Genomic DNA, 21,266 nt, shown 5'->3' with positions numbered 1-21,266 from the left:
CCCCAGGCTGGGTGTTTAAAAACCTCGTTTATGCAAATACGAGAATGGTTATTTTGTCGAGCCTTGGAATGCCTTAGCATCTGTTTAATAAGTTCACCAACTATTAATCTTTCTCTATAACTTTGACGGCAGCCATTTTATTTTTTGCATTAGAGGCAAAAGAACTTTTGTAATGCCGCCTCAGCCAAGTGGTTGCGCCAAAACCCAATTACCCATTATCAGCACATCGTAACGGGGAGTCGGCATTTTAAAATTAAAAATCGCCTGCACTCCCAGAACCGTGGTTAAATATCTGCGTTTCGTGGATTTTAATTCCTTTGTATCGGCCCATATTATAAATCGGAGTTCGTACGTGAGCTTATTAAAATCGACCTTTATTAAGCGCTGGTTTAAAGCAAATAATTGCTCGGTAATAATAATGCCATTGATTTTGAGCTCGGCGTGCTGAGATCGCCTCCCCGCGATAAATAAGGCCGAGTTCTTTTTACAGAAATTGAATCGTGCGTGTGCAGTCCGGATATTGAGGCAGTGCTTTTTCGCAAAAACTGGCGTGCATAGGCTCCTGCTACCCTCCATTACAAGGTGCTTGAGTAGCGAGAAAAATGCGATAGTGGTTAGTTAACAGGGTGCAACACAGGTCTCGGCTATCTGTGCAACCCCCATTGGCCACTTTTCAGTCACTGTTTGCGTAAACCGAGTGAGCCGTGCCAGCTGTACGCACCTACGGATAGACATTCCTCTGTGTAAATGTGGAGACATGGTCACGTGGATTGGCGAACCATACGGAAGTGAGGGGCTCCGAGCGCACGCGTCAATGCTTCCTCGATCCTCCAGGGTCAGAGTACGATTGTGTTTTCTCATCCATTTGCAATATGTCGACAACATAACTAACGCAATTTCCCACCGTCATTCGTCCAGCAGTCAACCACCATAAGCTGTCCCGCGAACGCAATGTAGACTGTTCCTTCAAGCGTGTGAATCACTTAGCGCCGATCGATCCTCTGCAGGATGCTCCGCGAGGTAATAAAGGAGATAGGACTTTTTCCAGAAACCATTCAGGCGGCCATTCAGGACGAGACATACTGGAAGCTAGAAGCCGAAGCCATTTTTAGCGATTACGAACACAGCGTGGAGAACTATACGTCGATAGCTTCAAATATTGTTCGTTCAAATATCCTTCATCATGGAAGTATCGACCGGCATTCACCATCCATGTGTAAGTCTTCCTCAGCTAGTGATCTTTTAAATGCCAAAGGACAACCGGCTAATGACCTACCGCATTAGGAAGAAACTCCCGTGGATGTTTCACAGCGCACCAAACCAAACACCCCAGTGGTGACAAAATTCGGATACGAAGACTTCGTGAATCAACTCACTCGCGGACTAGAGCTACATTTGACGACGATTTCCTGGCGAGCTGCCAAATACGGACAACAAATTGCCGTGGAGACATTCCCTGGCTATACGCCACCCGATGTGAAAGAAAAGAGAATGAAATTTGTGGACGACGAGCTCGCCCGCTTCGAAGCCGATACCTCATGCGACGAAAACGACAACGATAATGGCAGGGAAAATGCAACGCCATATCCCCTCAATAATAGACCACCAAAATCTGTGTCCATGTACGTGCGGAAAGAACCATTTAAAAGTGCCAGTTTGGGGTGTATCGCAAATGGTGCCGAATCTACAGGGAGCGAACGGCAAAGAGAAGCGACAGAAGAGCTTCTGAGCTTGGACCGCCCCACAACGGCTACCCGTGGACCGAGGAGGCTCCGCTCTACTGGAGACAGGAATGCGCGACAGCAGACGAGTACGACGGTAACGCTTTCGAAATTGCGGTCAAATGCAAAAGTAGTCAAAAAAAGGTAAGACAAGCGGACTGTAACATCCTTGTCGGCGTGTCGAAAGCCGCCTGCCGCCCACAGATTGCCCATCGCAAATACGAATTCCCAAGAGAGTGAGCGCCTCAAACAAGAACCCTCTAGTACTGCAGCCCTGTAGTACTGCAGATAATCGCGAGCAGGTCACAAACGGGCGTAGTCGCCCTTCTGGCCCAGTATACGGAGCAAGAGTATCAAAATCGCAAAATAAAAAGAAATTACCCGCTATCGGTAATAACGATCAGCCGGTAGAGACTACCAAAACACGCAAAGGTCGATCAATGAAACGACCGGTAAGGCTTGGATTTGAAGATACCCTAATAAAACCGACGATACAGAAATAAAAAAAGATCACGGTGATGGGCAAAAAATCCCTTTCACCCCACCCCTTTTTTTTTCTCTCCTCCTACCCAAAACTGGCGCTGAAACCATACCAGGGGCGGTGGTCTGAGGTTTTCGAGGGGGGAAGAGAACCGCAACTGTAGTTGAGGAACGAGGCCCCTGGCTCATCGGCGAAATTTGCACATTCTCATGTTTTTTAGGCTCATGTAACTCGTGTCAATCAGGTTCACCGGGAACCTAAGACCGCTGCCGGCTTCCGAGGATACTTAGCCTCGATTTCATTGACGATGAGTCCGTTGCCTGGGTCTGCACAAGCATGATCACCACGGGCAGTCGCTTAAGCCTCCTGGGCGTTGGCAAGTGTAACAATATGAGTCACCAGTCTCAACGATCAGTCACGAAGCCGTCAAACAATGACAATCACATGTAGAGCTGCTTACCGAAGGTAACAGGCAAAAGTGCAGGTCTACAACGAATATGATGGCTGCGTATTTGCGTGCTGTTCTTTGCCCTCAACGTATAATGGAACTGGCCCTCCAGACGTTTCCCATGCCCAACATACATAGAGTCCTCCATGTTTAAGACCCATGGCACAAAGCTCTGCAAACTCAAAAACGTCAATGGCAAGCAAATCTATGGGTCGCTGAATGTCTGCTGGTACAAGGTCTTGACTAAGAGCTGAAGAACACGAAAGCTTTCATCGCCTCTGTCCGCCTTTGCAATACATACCTTATTCAACCCCTGTTGCAAACTTGTATCTTATCCAGTCCTTCTGCAGGGCGAGTACAATAAAAGGATGGATGTGCTTTCCGATGTATATAATTGGGACATATTCGAGATATCTGACACGGTGCACAATAACGTCGTCACTTCCAGTCCCTGGTCTAACGCCTACCCCAATAAGCAACCCTTTCACACCGGGAGTGACCTTCCCCATACATAGTGTCCGCTAGTGTGGGCCTGATGGGTGTTGCTGACTTTGGTAATAGTTTTGAACAAAATAATAATTTAGGTACTTGATGGTTCCCTGCGAACAAGTTTGGTTAAGAAAAACCAGCAAGACAAAAACCCCTGCCATTGCCAGTGTAAGACCCACTAAAAACCAGTTGAATTGCCGGATTCCAGGCCCTTGAAGGACTCCAAGTCGGCAATCAATTGATGCGCTCAGCCTACCCCGCAAATCTCCAAATTCCCGGGGTTGAGCTTCTGTTGTCGAAGAATTCTATCACATGGATCCAAATCCATTCTGCGACACCATGGAAATTCTACAAACCGTACTTCATTACGGCTCTACACATGCTAGACCAGTATGACGACGCAGAACACTCGAGATCCCGGTAGTCCCAGCCAGAACGGTTCGATCAGCAGCCAAGTTCGTCGCCCAGTGAGATCCAAGAATGGATGTTTGACTTGCAGGTATGGGTGTGATGTACCGATTTTGCACTTCCCATAGACCGCATTGCTACTGATATTTATAATATGAGAGCCGACGGAAAGACGACGAAAAGTCAGATGTGACGAAAATAGACCACACTGCGGCCACTGCCAACGGTTGAATCTGCCATGTCAGTGGCGTATGTCTTCTGCCACGCCCGACGTGGCCACCACGAGCTCCGATGCAAGACCAAGTCCTGCAGCACCCAGAACACAGACAAGACACCTCTGTGATGAGCGCATATCTAACCCACAAAATGCCGGAACACCCGCCATACGTCGCGCCATGAGAGGTCCCGGGATTCAACAGGGACAAGGACATGCATCAGTAACACTCCAGACCTCGGGTGCTGACCAGTTCTTTGACTATGCCACGTTTCTTTGGACTGATGGGGGACTCTTGGGCCACACGGAACTGGAGACTGATAACGACTGGATGGTGATTGCCCCTTTTGCGATGCATACGTAAAGTCCATGCTGCGCATATGGCTAATCACTTTCCTTTCGGTCTAACAGACACCCGACACTCGGGGGAATGTTAATGTGGATTTTCCGTTGGTTTCGGCGGCCAACATGCCATCCGAGAGTGGAGCTGTCAGGCTCGTAGGCCAATCGCTCAGCCCTCCCACTGTACCTTGGGACGAACCGACGCTTCAAGGTGCGGACGGCGACTTGTTGAGGTATTTTGTCAACTCGGTTGTTCCGCCACTTTTGGAGGTCGAGACGCAGAAGAAATGGAATGCTATGAGGCATGTCCTTATTTCCATGGCTACCACATCTTCCATGATTCGATCCGCTATCCTGGCATTCGCCAGCCTGTTGCGGTGCCGCCGAGAGACGCCATGGTTGCAACCAACACAGGTACACTACCAGGCTGCAAGTGATGAGCTCGCTTGCGCCGGGGATACGTCCGACCAGGGTCTGGTAAAGTACAGCAAGAAACGAAAGAATCTGCTGGCCACGTTGTTTTTTCTCTGTTACATTGACATTCTAGAGGAGAGGATGGATACAACACATGCAAACCTCAAGCGTGCCTACGAGCTGTTCAGTCTTGGCGAAGGAGGCGACTTTCATCCTGTCGAAATGCAGATACTCTCCTGGATTCGTCTTTTGGATGCCCGTGCCGTGTCGGCAGGAGGTGAGGGCCTCTTCTTGAACGACAAGGACGAGAACTTGCTCGTGCAGACGTCGCCAGCAACAGCGGACAACCCAGATGACGAGCCGACACACCCCAGTCATGACATTGAGGATGTTTTATTTGAGTTGCTATACCAACCCGGTCATATATTTTACCAAAAGGTTCAGTCGTTTATGGGCCGGATCTCAAAGATCGATCCATGGCATCGGAGCCGTGGCACAGTCGAAGATGAAACCGAGGTGATGAATATCGCAGCCGCTATTCTAAAAGACCTCCGTGCCCTCTACGATAACCGCCCGAAGTTGATGGATCATGCCGTGGCAGGGAAACTTAAAGCGCCACACGTGAGCTTCGAAATAGCTGCTTCGGTCACACGAGCATTTCGAGCATATCTCGCCAACTTCCACGCCAGCAAGGTCCACCTTCATCGTGTGGCTTACAAGCACCTGCCACTGACTGCTGATACGAAGGAGGCACTTGTGCAGATCCGTCTTCTGGCACAACTCATGGTTGATGAGTCTTGCAACTCGGATGTGCAACTCCCGGCGGAGCGACAGAACGTGGTGTCGATAGAGTCCGACTCTGGGCAACAGGACACTCTAACCAGTAATTCACTGGTAGAAACGTCAGAGTCACTCCCCGTTACTTTATTGTGGCCGCTCCTGATGCTGGGCTCCGAGGAGAAGGACCCCAGTGAACGGGAGTGGATTCGAGGGCAGATCATCAAGATGGAAACGGTTGCGTCAAATGCCAGAGCTACGGCGCAAGTTCTCGAAGAGGTTCAGCGGCGTCAAGATTTGACAGGTACCCGCCAGGATATTCGATCTGTCATGCACGCTGTATTCAGCCGGATTTGGGCTATTGTTTAAGCATCAGCTTAGCGATACTGGCCCACACTTTCCTCAATACAGGACCGATTTTGAGCTGGATTGGTGTGCAGCAGCAAAACCACCCATACCATGAGCATGTGAAAACCACTCGTATATCGAAGCAAGCGGTACAGCAGGATATCTATCCCCATTGCTAAGTCTCGCGAGTATCGCGTAGAGCGTACGTCACGTCCTCGGATTCAGCAAAATACTCTATAGATACAGGATCTGCTCGCCTGGTTGTTTGCCGACCGAGAAGCGACCCGAGCGGCAGTGTTGCCGATGGCCTTCTTCATATAAACTCTGCACCTCTCCGCATATCATCTCTTCCACAGCTACGGCAATGGCCCGAGTCAACAATCTGGGGTTTTATCCACGGGGTAGAATGCCAGCCTGCAGGTTCTCGCGTGATTTCATTCTCTTGGGTACCTATGAGAGTGGTCGGATCTGTCTTGAAAACCGCTGATTGTGGGCCGGTGGTCTGTCTATCTTCTCATCTGCTGGGGGGTGAAATAATTTGATATCCATCAAATATGATGGGGATGATTTCTTCGTTTGTCCAGGTATTTGTGCCGATTCCAGGAGTTTGGTTTGGTGCAGTCATTTTCCCTCTGTATTCACAGCCTGACATCCTCGAGCCTTTGTTTTCAACAAATGGCAGCGAGCCAAACTGATGTGTTCAAGATGCTAAACACGCCCCGGAAGCAATTTTCCCTTGAGACGGTTGAAGCAGATCTGAAGGTAACCGAAAATGGAGTTCTCATTGAGGACAGGGAGCGTAAGGAAAAGGCGTTGGTGCGAAAGATTGACGGCTGCATGATGCCACTGATGATGTTGCTGTGTATGACTTTCTGGGCTCCTTATCCTGTCTCGAGTCTTAATTCATTCACATAACTGACCGCCAAGAATAGATGTTCTTAACTATATTGACCGCAACAACATCGCAACTGCGCGGCTCGGTAGATTTGAGAAGGACATTGGTCTTCATGGCACCCAATACAACACCGTCATCAGCATATTCTTTGTCGGCTATATCTTGTCACAGATCCCAACCAACATGATCCTGAACAAAGTTCGACCGTCTATTTTCTTACCAGCTGTCATGATTTGCTGGGGCTCAGTCAGCGCATGTACAGACGCTGTGCAGAAATACTCCGGCATGATAGTCCTGCAATTCATGTTGGGATTTGTTGAGGCGCCCTTCTTTCCGGGTGCCCTCTTTCTGTTTAGGTAGGTTGATGTCGTTACGGCTCCTAATGGTACAGCCCTTTCAAGTAACTCAGTTATGTCGGGATTTCTAACCAATAGATATGATCTCTGTTTTGTAGTTGTTGGTACACCAAAAAGGAGCAGGCCAAGCGTATCTCGATCCTTTTCGCGGCAGGACAGATGGTTGGCGCCTTCAGCGGCTTTCTGGGCTCGGCCATCATGGATGGCATGAATGGAGTTGCGTGACTGGCTGACTGGCGCTGGCCTTTCATCATTGAGGGTGTCGTGACCATACCGGTGGCCTTTCTGACGTACTTTGTTGTTCCTGATGTACGTCTTGCCCTTTGGGAGTGCTACACACTTTTAATCCTTCATCTATCACTCGGTAGGTTGTAGATGCTAACCACCCACATGATAGTAACCGACTGATACCAAGTGGCTTAGCGATGAGGAACGAGTTCTGGCTGTGTTGCGTATTGCAGAAGAAGCAAACGAGGAAGACGTGCGAGAGGCAGTATCAGCGTTTCAAGGCCTCAAACTTGCCTTCACTCAGTAAGCTTGTACCTGATTTGGATGATGGAGCTGGGCCTCATCACTACAGCGGCTTTTACCAACTTCTTCCCGACTATCGTCCAAACGCTGGGCTACCCGCAGCGCGAGACTACTGCCGAGTTCTCCGCCGTACGTCTTTGCAGCCATCCTCAGCATCAGCAACTCATGGCACAGTGATGCCAAGCGCGCGGTACACGACCACCTTGATGATAATGAGCATCTACGGCAGCTTCGGCGCGATCCTGTCTTGGGTGTCAACGTCGCTGCCGCGCCCGTCTGCCAAGCGCGCTGTGGCCTATGCCTTTCTCAACGCCATGTCGAATCTGGCGTCGATCTATGCCAGCTACTTTTACCCAGCAACCTAGTGTCCGCAGTACTGGCAGGCTAATATCGCAAACGTGGCCTTCAGCGGCATGTGCATCGCCATGGCTACAAGTTGAGGTTCTACCTCTACTGGATGAACAGGAAGCTGGACGAAGCTAGCGCCGAGGACATGGCAGCCGAAGGGACGGCCAATAGCACCAAGACGCAGGCGCTAGCAGCAAAATGGCAGTGTCACCCCGATTACCGTTATACACTCTGAAAGGGCCTAAAATTGGTGGGTATTCATTCGTCATCCATGCCGGGTTTTATAGCCATGGGCAAAGCGCAGCGGACATAAGGTATAGCCGTGGCCAAAATTAGCGTTCATCTTATCGTGCGATTTGCAGCGCAATCGTTTGTTAAATGATTTAAAATTGATGGTTTATTTTCTACGTCACAAGTTATCTTTCTAACCCACCCATACCTAGCTTCGATTAGTTGTTTCACGTCTAGCCTCACAAATCCATAGCCCAGGCAGCAATGTCCCCTGATCAAACTACCCGATTGGGCCCAGAGGCAGACGCCACTGCTGCCTGTCTAGGCTTGGGACAGGGGACGAGCGCATCCTTACAGACAACCTAAACTTATAATTCATGAGAAATTCGCATCAATCTTTGGAAATTTTCACCAGATACAACAGCACAGATAACTCACAACAAGACGCACGATGGTTTTACTTAACAACCTCGCAGGTGAAATCCTGTTGGCCATTGTCTCCAATTTGGATCCTTGGACCCCAGGCTTTAGATACGACGAAGATGACAGTCGCACGTGGGATGAAGACTTCAAAAGTCTCGAGGACCTGCGCAACCTGCGTCAGACGTGCAAATCCCTCCACGAAGTCGCAACTCGGCAGCTCTTCCGCGTCGTGCGCCTGCGGCCCAGCGACGAGTCCGCCAAGAAGTGGGGCAACGTCGCCGACTCACCGACCCTGCGAGCCCACGTCCGGGAGGCCATCGTCGACTCTGCGATGAGCGAGGACATCGACGACCAGGAACCCTGGGAGCAGCCAGAATCGTGGGCCGGCGCCCTGGAGCGCCTGGGCGAGTTCCCGGGCGTCGACGCTGTCGCGCTGCGCTTCTCGTCCCAGTGCGCTGTCGACGGCGGAGACTTTTGGGAGAAGGAGGTGGCCGAGACGCAGAGCGAGCGCGCCGACGTCCTGGACACGGTGTTTGGCGCGCTGGCCCGCGTCAACGAGCTGCCCGGCCGCGGCATCCGGACGCTCAGCGTCAAGAACCTGCAAAATACGGTCCATGAGGGCGCCGACGGTGAAGACTTCAAGTCGGTCGTGTCGGGGCTCAAGGAGCTGCACGTCTCCATCGCCACCGAGACGGACGATGCTGCCCCCGAGCACACCATCACCAAGACCGAGGTCAAGTCCTTCTGGGCCCCGGGGGGTTTCGTCGACAAGTGGCTCAAGCCAGCGGCGCAGAGCCTGACCGGCCTGACGCTGTACTGCGACAACTACTTTGGCCTCCTTCCCGAGTTCGACACCTCCAACATCAGCTTCCCCAACCTGCGGGCGCTGTCGCTGGGCAACTTCAACCTTGCATATGATTGGCAGGTGGACTGGATCGTGTCGCACAAGGGGTTGCGGACGCTATGGCTTGACGACTGCCCCATAGCGCATTACTTTAACCTCACCCACTACGGCTTGGAAGAATTCCGCATATCAGAGCTGGAGAAGCTGCCGCAGGCCGACTCTTCCGAAGACGTGGTTTACGTTAGTTCTCTGAGATGGTCCGGCGTGTTTGACAAGATTCGCGAGGGTCTGCCAGACCTGGAGGACTTTCGACTGGCACATGGTGCTTGGGATGGTGAGGTACATGGTGGCACCCTTCCCTCCCATTGAAAAAAAAAAGAACCACCCAGTAATGCTGGACTTCCTGAACTATGACATTTGAAACTAAAACAAAACATGCAGGCCCAAGCCTTCGAGCGGCGCCACGGCCTAGCCATCGGCCTCCTCGATAAACGGTACATGGCCTTTAACGGCGGCATTGGTCCCTCTCAGTGGGTCGAATGCCGCGAAGGAGGCAAGCCCCAATCCGATGGGACTTTCACAGAATATCTCTGCTACCGTGGTGCCTTTGACGAAGAAGTTCTCCCGCCAAATGCCGAGGATCCAGCTGTGGAGGAGGCCGAAAACAGGGCATATGCTAGATTGATGGCTGGCCTGTCTCAAGGGACGTGAGCACTGAGGCGCGGGCTCGGATAGGTTCGAATGTGTCCATGATGATGTTTTATTTTCTTCCGGTTTAGTTCTCTCGCTGCCAAATATTGCATACTTTCTCACTCAATAACTTTCGGTCGCACATGGTGAATACTGTTAGTAACGGCCTGTAGCATGTCACCATCGTCAAATTTTATAAGCAATGCTAAGAGTATCACCTCTGCATCCATGAAGATAACCCAAACTCTAGGCTTGAAAATGATGTCCCTGTTTACTTTGGTTCCTGTTCCGCTTCGGTCCGCCAGTTTAGTTTCCTTGAAGTCTACTGTCTTCGGGCCAATGGAAAAACCTGGGCAACTTACCGTCCTTCCCACTGATCAAAATACAGATACTCATATGGGAAAGAACGTCATCCAGCCGCAGCTGGACAACATTATCTTCGACCCTAGCAGAAAAAGGGGTAAAAATCAGACTCACACTTCTGGAAATGATGGGTATCTGGCTTGAAAGGGCGAGGAAGTCATTTGCATTAGCGACGACGAGGTTCCAGTGGTCGATCAGGGCCAGCACAAACTCGAGAAACTCCCAGTTTGTGCTTATATCGCCTCGGCCAGGTGTCGTGGCTGTCTGCTGGGATGTTTTTTTTTCTGAAATTTGGATTCAGAAATCAAAATAGCGCGGTCCATAACATCTCGACGTCCGATCAAGGTCTCATTCTATTTGCTCTGCTGTCGCGGTCGCTCGGCTTTGGACAATGAGCACATCTGATACCCCGTCCGTTGCTGGAGTCGAACAGCGTCCATGGCGCTCAGTATGAGCCTTAACCCATTCTTCTGGCGTGCCGTGAATCTGCCAAAACGTAAAAAGGGTAGTCGTCAAAGTATCCGGGGATCGTCTGGCCATAATACGTCGGGGGCTGGTGAATCTGGGACGGCATTTTGCACTCCTTTCGACAAAGCATGAAAGGCAACAGCCGTTTATCTCCTCTTCCTGTGGGCGCATCTATCCAGCGGTAGGGATCATTGGCACTCTAGCGATCAGTATATGCAACGATCGGAGCCTCCGAGGTGAAGGAGCAGCTCAACCATGCCCAAATAACCATTGTAAATTGCCGTGAAGAGAGGCTGGTATTCTTTTGCATCCGTCGGTAGGAAGGTGAACATGTTGTCCTCGATGAGCGGGGTGAAGCGGCCCTCCTTGCTCAGGGCGCAGAATTCAAGGTAACACGGGATGAAATCGCTGACAGGATCCGCACCTTGAGCAAGCAGGACCTTGGCCACATGGTTGTGTTGTCAATAGATGGCGACGTGCAGCGGGGTAAAGCCTGCAATTTCCTGCACGATCCACGACCAGAACCAATTAGTAGGCGAGGTTGGTGGTGGAGCCTTCGCCAAGCTTCAATATGTGTCCGGCGCGTTGCTACTATGGTAATGGCTTCGGGGTCTGCCTTTGATGTACAGGGATAGTAGCTGGTCAAATATATGTCTGCATCTCCCTTGACCATTTCTTTTACACACAGATTTAGTAATCCCACAGAGGCTCCCGCCTCGATTGCGATCCAAGCCAGCCTGTGGTCAAAGATGCATGCAAAAGGAAGCTGGAATCTGTCGTCCACGCGAGTGTGTTGCAGGACTAGTTGGTGCCTGGCCACATCGTGAAGATGATTACAGGTCTGCACAAGCCGTGAGAGGTCTGGTGGCCTGACTTGCAGACAGACTTGATCCAGAATCTCGACTTGCGGGAGACTCGGGGATACAGCGCGGTGAGGCATTTGTCCAGATACGTCGGTGTTCGTCATTGGTGAATTGGTATAAAACCCCCACTGTTCATATTGTGAAGAAGCACCCCGAGTTGCAATCGTAGATATGTTCAACCTTACAAATACATCTCGGGTGGTTTGAAGAGATGGTGACGCTGACTGGACGACACAACCGACGATGGTGCGGGGTGATGCGATGGATGGATGCATTCTCTGAGGAACCGAATAGTCCGACCATCCCCCCGCAAAAAAAGTTACCGAGAAAGAATAGTCGAGAAACTCAACCGAGGAGTCGGTAGAAGTATCCATAGGTTGAAAATGGATCTGGTCTTGGCACGTCCCAGTCAAAATCCAGCTGCTCCAACGTTCCGGGTGCTAAAAACAAGCTAGTCCTGCGTATTACGGGGTAAGATGGAAGCCTTTGCTGACCCACTAGACCACGTGTGGTCGCAAATTTTCGATGCCCAGTCTCTGTCGTCCACATTCCGACTGCCGTACGTAACTGCTACCGCTAACATGAGGTAAAAGTATCGGCCGGCCGGTGCGTGCGGTACATACTTTTATACTTACATAGTTGAGGCGAGCTTGACGTCACTCACTGTTTCGTTCCCATGATCCTTAGCATGAAGGAAAATTTCCTCCAAAGCAACAGGTCGTATGGTTCCCGGTTACCCAGTTACCGGTCAACAACTCAGCTGCTTAATTTTTCGAAAGCTATATTTAAATACCGTAAAGTTTCAGATCTGGCAGCTACAAGAGCAGGCATGTCGACGAGGCCAAGGTCTTCTGGAAAGTTGGCTGCGATACCGTACCTGGGGATGATGACTACTGCCGAAGATTAAACGAACCCACTCCAATGCATCTCTTGATGCACCCCAACTTCATCCCCTCATCACACTCCGCACATCGAGAAATTCTGGGATCGTGACCATACCGTATCGTCATAGGTGCCACGATGAAGTTCCCATACGTTCGCGGTAGCTCACTAAGAGCTGACTCAGACGAGGAGGTAGCTATTCAACCAGAAATATGATGGACGACTCGCTTGGCCAGGATGGCCTTGAGAGCTCAACAAGTCAGCTTCCCCCTCAATAACGGGTCCAGTTTGTGCCCGGAAATTACTTTACTTCTGTACCAATTTTAGCCCTCTTCCCGGACTCGCCCGAAGAGATTGATAAATGTTTAAGAAGACCCCGAGTCGGTGAGAAGAGATGGTGGTTGTGTATCCCCCTCCGTCTTCACCTCCTCCCACTTCTTCCCACAAGTCACCGAGACGTCTCTCGTCCTTTGCGTAAACCGCTCGAAAAGATGGCTCGTACTCTGTGGAATTTGGTGCTCCTTGTCGCCTTACCCGGCCTATCGTCTGCCGCTCTCCCCACCGTGGTAGGAGACTCGTGCAACCAGTATGCTGGGACGGCCAACGTGACGACTGGGGTGACCAAATGGCTCGGTATTCGATACGCCGCTCCTCCCGTTGGTGATTTGAGGTTCATGCCCCCTCAGGATGCGCCTTGCCAGACTGGTGTTCAGAACGCAACTCAGGTGAGCAGCTTTCCTCGTTTGATTTTGAGACGTTCCCCAGCTTGCGCAAGTAGCGAATGTATGCGGTGGTTAACAAAGCATACAGCACGGGCCGATATGCATAGGGACTGGAGATACCGAGAGTGCCACTCGCTCGGAAGACTGTCTTTTCCTCGACGTCTACGCGCCGTCCAATGCCACATCCACCTCCAAGCTCCCGGTCGTCATGTTCATCCAGGGTGGCGGCTTCAACAAGAACTCCAACTCTAATTACGATGGTACAGGGCTAGTCAAGGCCGGTGATTACGGCCTGATCGCCATAACTTTCAATTATCGCGTCGGGCCCTATGGCTTCCTCACCAACGGCAACCAGGTCAAGCCCAACAACGGGCTGAAGGACCAGCGCAAGGCGCTCGAGTGGATAAAGAAGAACATTGCGCAGTTCGGTGGCGACCCGAACCACGTCGTCTTGATCGGTGGTTCAGCTGGAGGGGCGAGCATATCCCTGCAGCTGATCGCGTACGGCGGCAAGGACGAGGGCTTGTTCCACGGGGCAGCCGCCACCGCGGTGTCGTTCGCGACGGTGCTTACCATAGAGCAGTCTCAGTACCAGTACGACAACTTTGCCATCCTGGCAGGCTGTGCTGTTGCCGACTCGCTGGCCTGCCTGAGGTCAAAAAACACCACCGAGCTGCAGGCTGCCAACCAGCCGAGCGCTTACCCGGGCGCCGCCCAGGCCCCGCTGTACATGTGGAATCCCGTGATTGACGGCGACATGCTGACCGAGCTGACCTATACCGCCTTCGAAGAGGGAAGATTCCTCCACGTCCCGGTCATCTTTGGCACGTCAACAAACGACGGGCGATCGTTCGTCCCTCGAGGAACGTCGACGCTCGGTCAGAGCAACACCTTCCTGAAAGACCAGTTCCCGTACATGACGATTGAACAGCTCGGCAAGATCAACGACATGTATCCTAACGATAACAAAACCTGCCCTGATATAGGCTGCTACTTTGGGCAGGCCAGCGCAGCGTACGGCGACGTGCGCTACATGTGTCCCGGAATGTGGATCTCTTCGATATATGAGAAGTTTGGACAGGGAAGCAAGTCTTGGAACTACCGATATGACGTCGAGGACCCGAAGCAGATCGCTGCGGGAGATGGTGTGCCACACACGGTAGGTTTACCTTCTGAACCTGTATTGACAACCGACAGTTGTTTTGTTTTCTCCCAAGAAGCTGACCATGACGGATGCATGATAAAAATCAGTCCGAGAACCAAGCCATCTTTGGCCCCGAGTACACTCTGGGTGCGGCACCGGCAAGCCTCTACCCCGGCCAGAGCAATGCGCACGCTGTCGATGTCACGCAGGCATACTGGACCAGCTTCATCAGGACTCTGGATCCCAACACGCATAAGCTCGCGGACGCGGTCCACTGGGATACTTGGACGGACGCGGGTCACAAGCGATTGCTCATCGCGACGGGCGGCAAGTCGAGCATGGAGGTTGTGGACGACAAGACCCAGGAGAGGTGTAAATACATAACTTCGATCGGCGTTGCCATCAAGCAGTAATTTTAAATAGCATAAAAAAATAATTATTATTGAACAAAAGTCATAATTCTGCAGCAAATGGTTGAAAAAAAAAAAAAAAAAAAAGACCCCGCAATCAGTTGTGTCCAGTTTAAGGTACGTTACCTTGGTTACCAGATTTTCTCTGTTTGCGGGTTAGGGTCACGATCCTGGGGCCTCGGCAATGGTGGGGCAACCTGTCGGTAATCCTTCTCGATTTTGATCTGCCCCGGATTGTGAACAAGCTTGCAAGGTTGTTTTACCGAGGCATGGGGGTCGGGGAGTGACTGCGCAGACGAAAGGAAATAGTGTGTGGCCTTTTGTTCGTTTGACGACAATTGAACGCAACGAAGTCGAATATCGAGTTGTGCATTTGTTTTCCAGAATCTGATAGCACATTTGTATTTCCGAAATAGGATCCCAATTTACAGCTCAATCTCGTTCGACTCAACTCTAATTCCCGGACCCCTAATTCGCCTTTGTTGGGGTAAGGATAACGTCATCCGAATTTTAAACTGGGTGCATCTCGTCCACAATCACATTGCGGCGAAATTGGACAAGCCGATTCCATTATTCTCATCCATCAATTCTTCAGATTAGAATTTTTTTCAACAGACTATCTAACAGAAAATGGCGAGAAATAACACATCCGTCGTGCTGGCCGAGCGGCCCAAGCCGAAAATCATCCCGGGCAAAACCTTTGCCAAGAAGGTCCAGCCGGCGCCTACCGAGGCCGACCTCAAAGATGGACAGATTTTGGCCGAGACGCTGTACATTGGTCTCGACCCAGCTATGCGTGGATGGTTGAATGGTGAGTCACAGCAAACACAATAACCCCCGATTTGCCAACCGAAGAAAAAAAAGTGAATGGGGAAGCTAAAAGAAGCCAAAAAAAAAAAAAAAAATCTCCCCCAGATGCCCGCTCATATGTCCCACCCGTCCAAATCGACGAGGTGATGCGAGCCGCGGCGGTCTGCCGTGTGCTGGCGTCGCGCTCCAAGCTGGCCAAGCGCGGAGACCTCGTGTCCGGCATGCCCGGCTGGCAGGAGATCAGCATCCTGTCCGAGAAGGGCCCGCGGTCCTTTGACGCGCCCTTTGCCGTGCCGGCCAACGGCCGCCCGACCGACATGCTCGGCGTGCTCGGCATGACCGGCCTGACGGCCTACATGGGCGTCAAGCACGTCGCGGCCATCAAGCCCGGCGACACCGTCGTCGTCTCGGGCGCCGCCGGCGCCACCGGTAGCGTGGTCGGCCAGATGGCAAAGCACGTCTACGGCGCCGGGCGCGTCGTGGGAATCGCCGGCGGTGAGGACAAGTGCCGCTGGCTCGTCGAGGAGCTGGGCTTCGATGCCGCCGTCGACTACAAGGCCCCCGACTTCAAGAAGAAGTTTGCCGAGGCGACAAAGGGGTTTATTGATGTCTACTGGGATAACGGTGAGTCTGTTCTGTGCAAGGAAACCCAGGATTAAGGGGGGAAAAAAAACTTCGAGGAGCGAATACGGTGAAGAAGTTTCTTGACTAATCTGAATCATGAGCAGTTGGCGGTGAGATCCTTGATTTGGCGCTGGCTCGCGCTAAGAAGCACGCGCGGTTCGTCATGTGCGGCGGAATCAGCACCTACAACGACAGCGCTAACGAGGTCCGGGGACCAAGGGTGAGTGAGAATGCATCGTTCCGTGAACATCGAAAAAAAAAAAATGCATGACGCGACGAAGAAGAAAGGCTAACGTTTGCCAAATTAGAACATTAACATGGTCATCGCCATGTCTATCAGGATGCAAGGCTTCATAGTTTTCGACTACATCAAGGAGTATGCACAGGCGCGTCAGGATCTGGCCAAGTGGCTCGAAGAGGGCAAGATCAAGCGCGGGGAGACGATTGTCAAGGGTGGATTGAATGTCATTGAGCAGACGCTGGTTGACCTGTTCAACGGTGTTAACAAAGGTGAGTCAGCCCATTTATTATTACCTTCTGAATCGCAATTACCATTACTAACATGCTGCGTGTGATTTTCCAAAAGGAAAACTGCTCGTTGAGGTCAAGAATCCGGATTCTGCAAAGCTGTGAGGGGGGCAAATTAATGAGAAGCGGATGAGGCGGGGACTAAATGAGGCTTTGGTCAGATGCAGGTAACAAGAATACGATGTTCGATGCCCCTCTATCTATTCAGTTAGATTAAAGAGCCAAGGTACTTCGTAAGCTTGTTTGTTACCTTAGTCTGCAGAAACCCTGATCATCGCAATTCTAACTCTAAAAGGGAAACAAAAAAAGCCACGACAGACAATTCACGAGTTTAACGATCTAGAATCTAGAACTAGATTAGAACCCAGACATGAATGCCCCCAGCTGTACATACTGTATTGCTGACAATTTGCAGAATTACTGCAGCAGAAAAAAGAATTTATTGACAAGTGGACCGGCGGAGGTTACCATTCTCGGCATTCTCTTACTCGATCGTTACTCGATCAAAACCTCTTTCATATTCCCTGGAACTCAAATGGAGGTCAGATGGATTCCGAGAGCGGCCTGGAATTTCTGTCGATTGATTGGCCGGATAAGGATCTCTACCTGCCCCACCCCCCTGTAATCAGTCTTAGATCAATGCAACCGCCGCAAATGCACCTTGTCTCTTGGGCCGCAGCCTGAAGAACAGGGTTCCAAGGTGAGCAAAAAAAAAAGCCAATCCTTACCACCTACAAGTACCTCCATATCTTTGCCGAGCCAATTGGCAAACGTTGATAAGAACCTCTTGGGTTCTTCCAAGGGTCTGTCGTGTCTTTCTTTGTTTGCTTTGGCCGCATGCAGGCCTGCTTTCCTTTTTTTTTTTTTTCTCTCTCTCTCTTTGTTTCTGTTTTGTTTCCAAACCCTCTGTGGATTCCATCCAGACTCGGTGCGCCAGTATATGGAACCAGTGGATGAACGCCCAGGGTCTGTCATTGTTCCAGATCATTCGTCAAAGACTGCGTTGTAGTAAATAAAGCACATGCCGGTTCGGGTCTTTGTGGATACAACCACTCAGTCCCTGAACGTTATTGACCGTGCCTAGTACAACATACAGTACCAGCTAGCATGATGGCAAAAGTCGGCGGCGCCGGAGAAAGCGAAAACAGGCCAGGTTGCCTGCGTCGATGGGTAGATGCCTATTGCCGAATCGTTTCCGTTCCCCAGAGAAACACGCCGGCTCCGCCCTAACGACGGGCCTGTCCGCTTCTCTTTTGCTGACTCGTGTCGTCACATAAACTGTTCCTCACCCCAGTCTGCTTTCCTTTTTTTTTGTTGCAAAATCGTATATGTCCACGGATATCTCCTTTTCCTCATCTCATATTCATCTGTCTCAGAGGTCACCTCACCCGTCCCGCCTTTTCAGATCACAAAGATAAATAAAGAAAATACACAAAAGCACAAGTCGACGTCTTGTCCTTTGCACAAGGGACAGCCAAGTAAGTTGGCTTTCGGCGAGCCACCAATCTCCTTTGGTCTCTCTTATCAGCAAGTTATCCGCAGTTCTGGGCGTATCTGCGATAAGCATTGCCGTCATATCTTTGGTGGCACTCGAGCTTGGAGCTTGGCTATTTTGGGCCGTCGATCGGATGGTTAGCATCATATCGAAGCTGTGTTTGCTAGCCCGCTCGGATCTTTGACTGTCATAATAGTCTCTTTTGGTTTAAACACTCGCTCTTTTGTTGGATTCGAACCTGGCTTTCATTCAGTCAAGCAAAACCACACCCACATCTACATAGCCTGCACCAAATCCCAAAGATGGGATCTCAAGTTGAACCACTCGCTGTACTGGTATCCACCCGGGCAGTACTCACCCTCGAAGACGACAGTCTAATCCTCTCCCCAGCAACCATTACCATCTCCCCGACCTCTGGCAAGATCATAGCCATCGTCCCAACAATACTACCAGCAAGCTCTTTTCCGTCTTCGGTAGCATATATTGACCAGTCCCCAAAACTTTTACTGCCTGGGTTAGTCGACGCTCATGTTCATCTCAATGAGCCCGGCAGGACAGAATGGGAGGGGTTCAATACGGGCACGCGAGCTGCCGCATCTGGTGGTGTCACCACTGTCATTGACATGCCCCTGAACGCTATCCCACCCACCACGACCGTCGCAAACTTTCAAGAGAAGCTCAGGGCAAGCATAGGACAGTGCTGGGTCGACGTGGGCTTTTACGGCGGTGTGATCCCAGGCAACTCACAAGACCTCCTTCCTCTGGTGGACGCTGGCGTCCGTGGGTTCAAGGGTTTCCTGATCGACTCTGGAGTCGACGAGTTCCCAGCCGTGTCATCAAAGGACATTGCCCTGGCGATGAAGGCGCTCAAGGATGCGCCGACGACGCTCATGTTCCACGCAGAAATGATTCCACCCATCGCAGACAGCGTCGGCGACTCGGTCCAATCGTCAGAGCCACCGCTTGCACCCAAGGGCGAGCTGACCTCGTACAGCACGTTCCTCGAATCGCGCCCGCCCGTGTTTGAGACGTGCGCCGTGAGCGAGATCCTGAGCATGACGGACCTTGCGCCCGACCTGCACTTGCACATTGTGCACCTGTCGGCGACCGAGTGCATACCTCTACTGCGCGAGGCGCGCAGAAAGGGCGTCAACGTCACGGCCGAGACGTGCTTCCACTACCTGGGTCTGGCGTCGGACGACATCGAGGACGGCGACACGCGCCACAAGTGCTGCCCCCCTATCCGCAGCAAGACCAACCAGGACGGCCTGTGGAGCGAGCTGGTGCGGGCCGCCGAGCACGACGGCGTCATCAAGACCGTCGTCAGCGACCACTCACCTTGCACACCCGAGCTCAAGCTCCTTCCCAACCACCTCGCGCCGCCACCCGCGAGACCGCCATTCCCGCATCACTCGGATTCGGGCATCGACGTGTCGTTCAGCCCGACCGAGAAGAGCAAAAAGCTAGAGGCGAGGAGCGTCGTCGGCGGCGGCGGCGGTGGCAGCGACGCGCCGGTGCACACGGCCCAAGGCGACTTCTTCGCGGCGTGGGGAGGAATCTCGTCGGTGGGGCTGGGGCTCCCGATCCTGCACACCATGGCGACGCGGCGGGCGCGGCAGGGCCTCGAGGCGCCGACCATCGTCGATATGGTCCGGCTGACGAGCCAGGCCACGGCCAAGCAGGTGGGACTGGCGCACCGCAAGGGCGGGCTCAGGGTCGGCATGGACGCCGACGTGTGCGTGTTTGACGACGCGGCCGAGTGGGCCCTGCGCAGCGGCGACATGAGGTGGAAGAACAAGTGCTCACCCTGGGAAGGGCACGAGTTCAAGGGCAGGGTCCTGGAGACCTGGGTCAGGGGTCACAAGGTGTTTGAGTACGGTGGCAAGAACGGCAGCTTCGTCGGGGGCGAACCGGTCGGAGAGGCCATTGTTGAGAAGAGGACTGCATAATTGTTCTCCTTTCATTTGGGATTCGGTTTTGGGAAATTTTCTTTTTTTTCGGGTTTTGGGGGTTTTATTTTATGATGTTTATGTGTTATACCACGATATATACCAGGCATGGCATGATGGGATTTTTTGTTTGTTTCTGCTCACTTCTCTGCTTTTTTGTGAATTGTGGATTGTGAATTCCATGCGGGGGATTAAAGCAACGCGGGACGTTTCTTGTCGCCCATCCTACATACTGTGATCGTGACCGTGATCGTAATCGTACCGTAACACCAAACCAACGCCATAATGCATCATGGTATCGTCATTCATGTCGTGCTGTAGATGGAAATTGATGCCAGACAACCGAAGGACGAAGCTCTGGTCTGTCTTTGATATAAACCGTAGCTCGCCACCCGTTTAATCGTGAACTTGAGAATTTCGCAGGCTCACATACACAATAAATTACCGGCTTGCTCGTATTTTGCGCTGGCTTTTCCTGGGCTACCGTGGAATATACCGATTACGTGAACATGCTGTGATGAAAAAGGCAAAGACGACATAACCGATCATAGGCAATCAGTTACCAGGCATTGTTCATCACAAGTGTATCCACTCTCACCATCTGAAATTTCAGTTTTTTTTTTTTCTTCTTTTTTTCTTCTTTTTTTTTGTTCAGGAATGCTGTCATACCGCGGTTGTAGACAGCAAGTAGATTTCATTTCCACTACGAGTGAACATCTCGAACATTCCGTGCAGCTCGACAAGGATTTACATAGTAACTTTTGGGCAGCGAACCCGAACTGAATGCACGCGACAATCAGGGCATGCGGGGTCGGTCATGACGCCCGTGCTGTTTGTCTCACTGGAACGCCACCAAAACATCAGCTTCAAAGGTGCAATGTACTTTACTGTACGCACAGCTTTGCTTCTTTCTGCACCACGCGGTGACTTGCGCGGCTTGAATTTCCGATGAGAAGAAATCGATTGATTTGAGTTCAGTTAACCTTTGATTTCCCCCGCTCCATCACGAAAATAAAACCAGGAAGACGCACGCACAAACATTTCAGGT

General features: G+C 51.6%; 5 protein-coding genes across 5 annotated transcripts; 4 read left to right on the top strand and 1 right to left on the bottom strand.

Moving 5' to 3' along the window:
- Positions 1-1,183: 1,183 nt before the first annotated feature.
- PgNI_11337 (uncharacterized protein) lies at positions 1,184-11,754 on the top strand (the record flags this gene model as incomplete). Its single annotated transcript, XM_031131306.1, has 12 exons — positions 1,184-1,216; positions 1,285-1,622; positions 1,691-1,865; positions 3,793-4,095; positions 4,173-6,504; positions 6,575-6,893; positions 6,992-7,202; positions 7,291-8,086; positions 8,226-9,609; positions 9,712-10,096; positions 10,184-10,245; positions 10,325-11,754. The coding sequence occupies 5 exons, from the start codon at positions 1,184-1,186 to the stop codon at positions 5,661-5,663; spliced, it is 2,340 nt and encodes a 779-aa protein (XP_030976754.1). The 3' UTR covers positions 5,664-6,504; positions 6,575-6,893; positions 6,992-7,202; positions 7,291-8,086; positions 8,226-9,609; positions 9,712-10,096; positions 10,184-10,245; positions 10,325-11,754.
- PgNI_11336 (uncharacterized protein) lies at positions 10,998-11,758 on the bottom strand (the record flags this gene model as incomplete). The annotated part of the gene is made up of 2 exons (XM_031131305.1): positions 10,998-11,231; positions 11,495-11,758. 2 exons carry the CDS (start codon positions 11,756-11,758, stop codon positions 10,998-11,000), a joined length of 498 nt encoding a protein of 165 aa, XP_030976968.1.
- Positions 11,759-13,027: 1,269 nt separating this feature from the next.
- Positions 13,028-14,815, top strand: PgNI_11335 (uncharacterized protein; the record flags this gene model as incomplete). Its single annotated transcript, XM_031131304.1, has 3 exons — positions 13,028-13,261; positions 13,347-14,417; positions 14,510-14,815. 3 exons carry the CDS (start codon positions 13,028-13,030, stop codon positions 14,813-14,815), a joined length of 1,611 nt encoding a protein of 536 aa, XP_030976969.1.
- A 298-nt stretch (positions 14,816-15,113) lies between these two features.
- PgNI_11334 (uncharacterized protein) lies at positions 15,114-17,717 on the top strand. Its single transcript, XM_031131303.1, has 6 exons — positions 15,114-15,623; positions 15,728-16,246; positions 16,351-16,466; positions 16,555-16,756; positions 16,833-17,395; positions 17,512-17,717. Exons 1-5 carry the CDS (start codon positions 15,443-15,445, stop codon positions 16,877-16,879), a joined length of 1,065 nt encoding a protein of 354 aa, XP_030976842.1. The 5' UTR covers positions 15,114-15,442; the 3' UTR covers positions 16,880-17,395; positions 17,512-17,717.
- Positions 17,718-18,571: 854 nt separating this feature from the next.
- PgNI_11333 (uncharacterized protein) lies at positions 18,572-20,218 on the top strand (the record flags this gene model as incomplete). Its single annotated transcript, XM_031131302.1, has 1 exon — positions 18,572-20,218. One exon carries the CDS (start codon positions 18,572-18,574, stop codon positions 20,216-20,218), a length of 1,647 nt encoding a protein of 548 aa, XP_030976843.1.
- Between the last annotated feature and the right edge of the window lie 1,048 nt (positions 20,219-21,266).

Source organism: Pyricularia grisea, chromosome VI, assembly GCF_004355905.1.
Source record: "Pyricularia grisea strain NI907 chromosome VI, whole genome shotgun sequence".
NCBI classification, from domain to species: Eukaryota; Fungi; Ascomycota; class Sordariomycetes; order Magnaporthales; family Pyriculariaceae; genus Pyricularia; species Pyricularia grisea.
This window is presented reverse-complemented; position numbering and strand designations above follow the sequence as displayed.

Coding starts and splice junctions, on each gene's coding strand:
- PgNI_11334 (XM_031131303.1), top strand. CDS start 15,443: ATGGCGAGAAATAACACATCCGTCGTGCTGGCCGAGCGGCCCAAGCCG. Junction 16,247..16,350: donor TGATGTCTACTGGGATAACG/GTGAGTCTGTTC, acceptor AATCATGAGCAG/TTGGCGGTGAGATCCTTGAT. Junction 16,467..16,554: donor ACGAGGTCCGGGGACCAAGG/GTGAGTGAGAAT, acceptor TTGCCAAATTAG/AACATTAACATGGTCATCGC.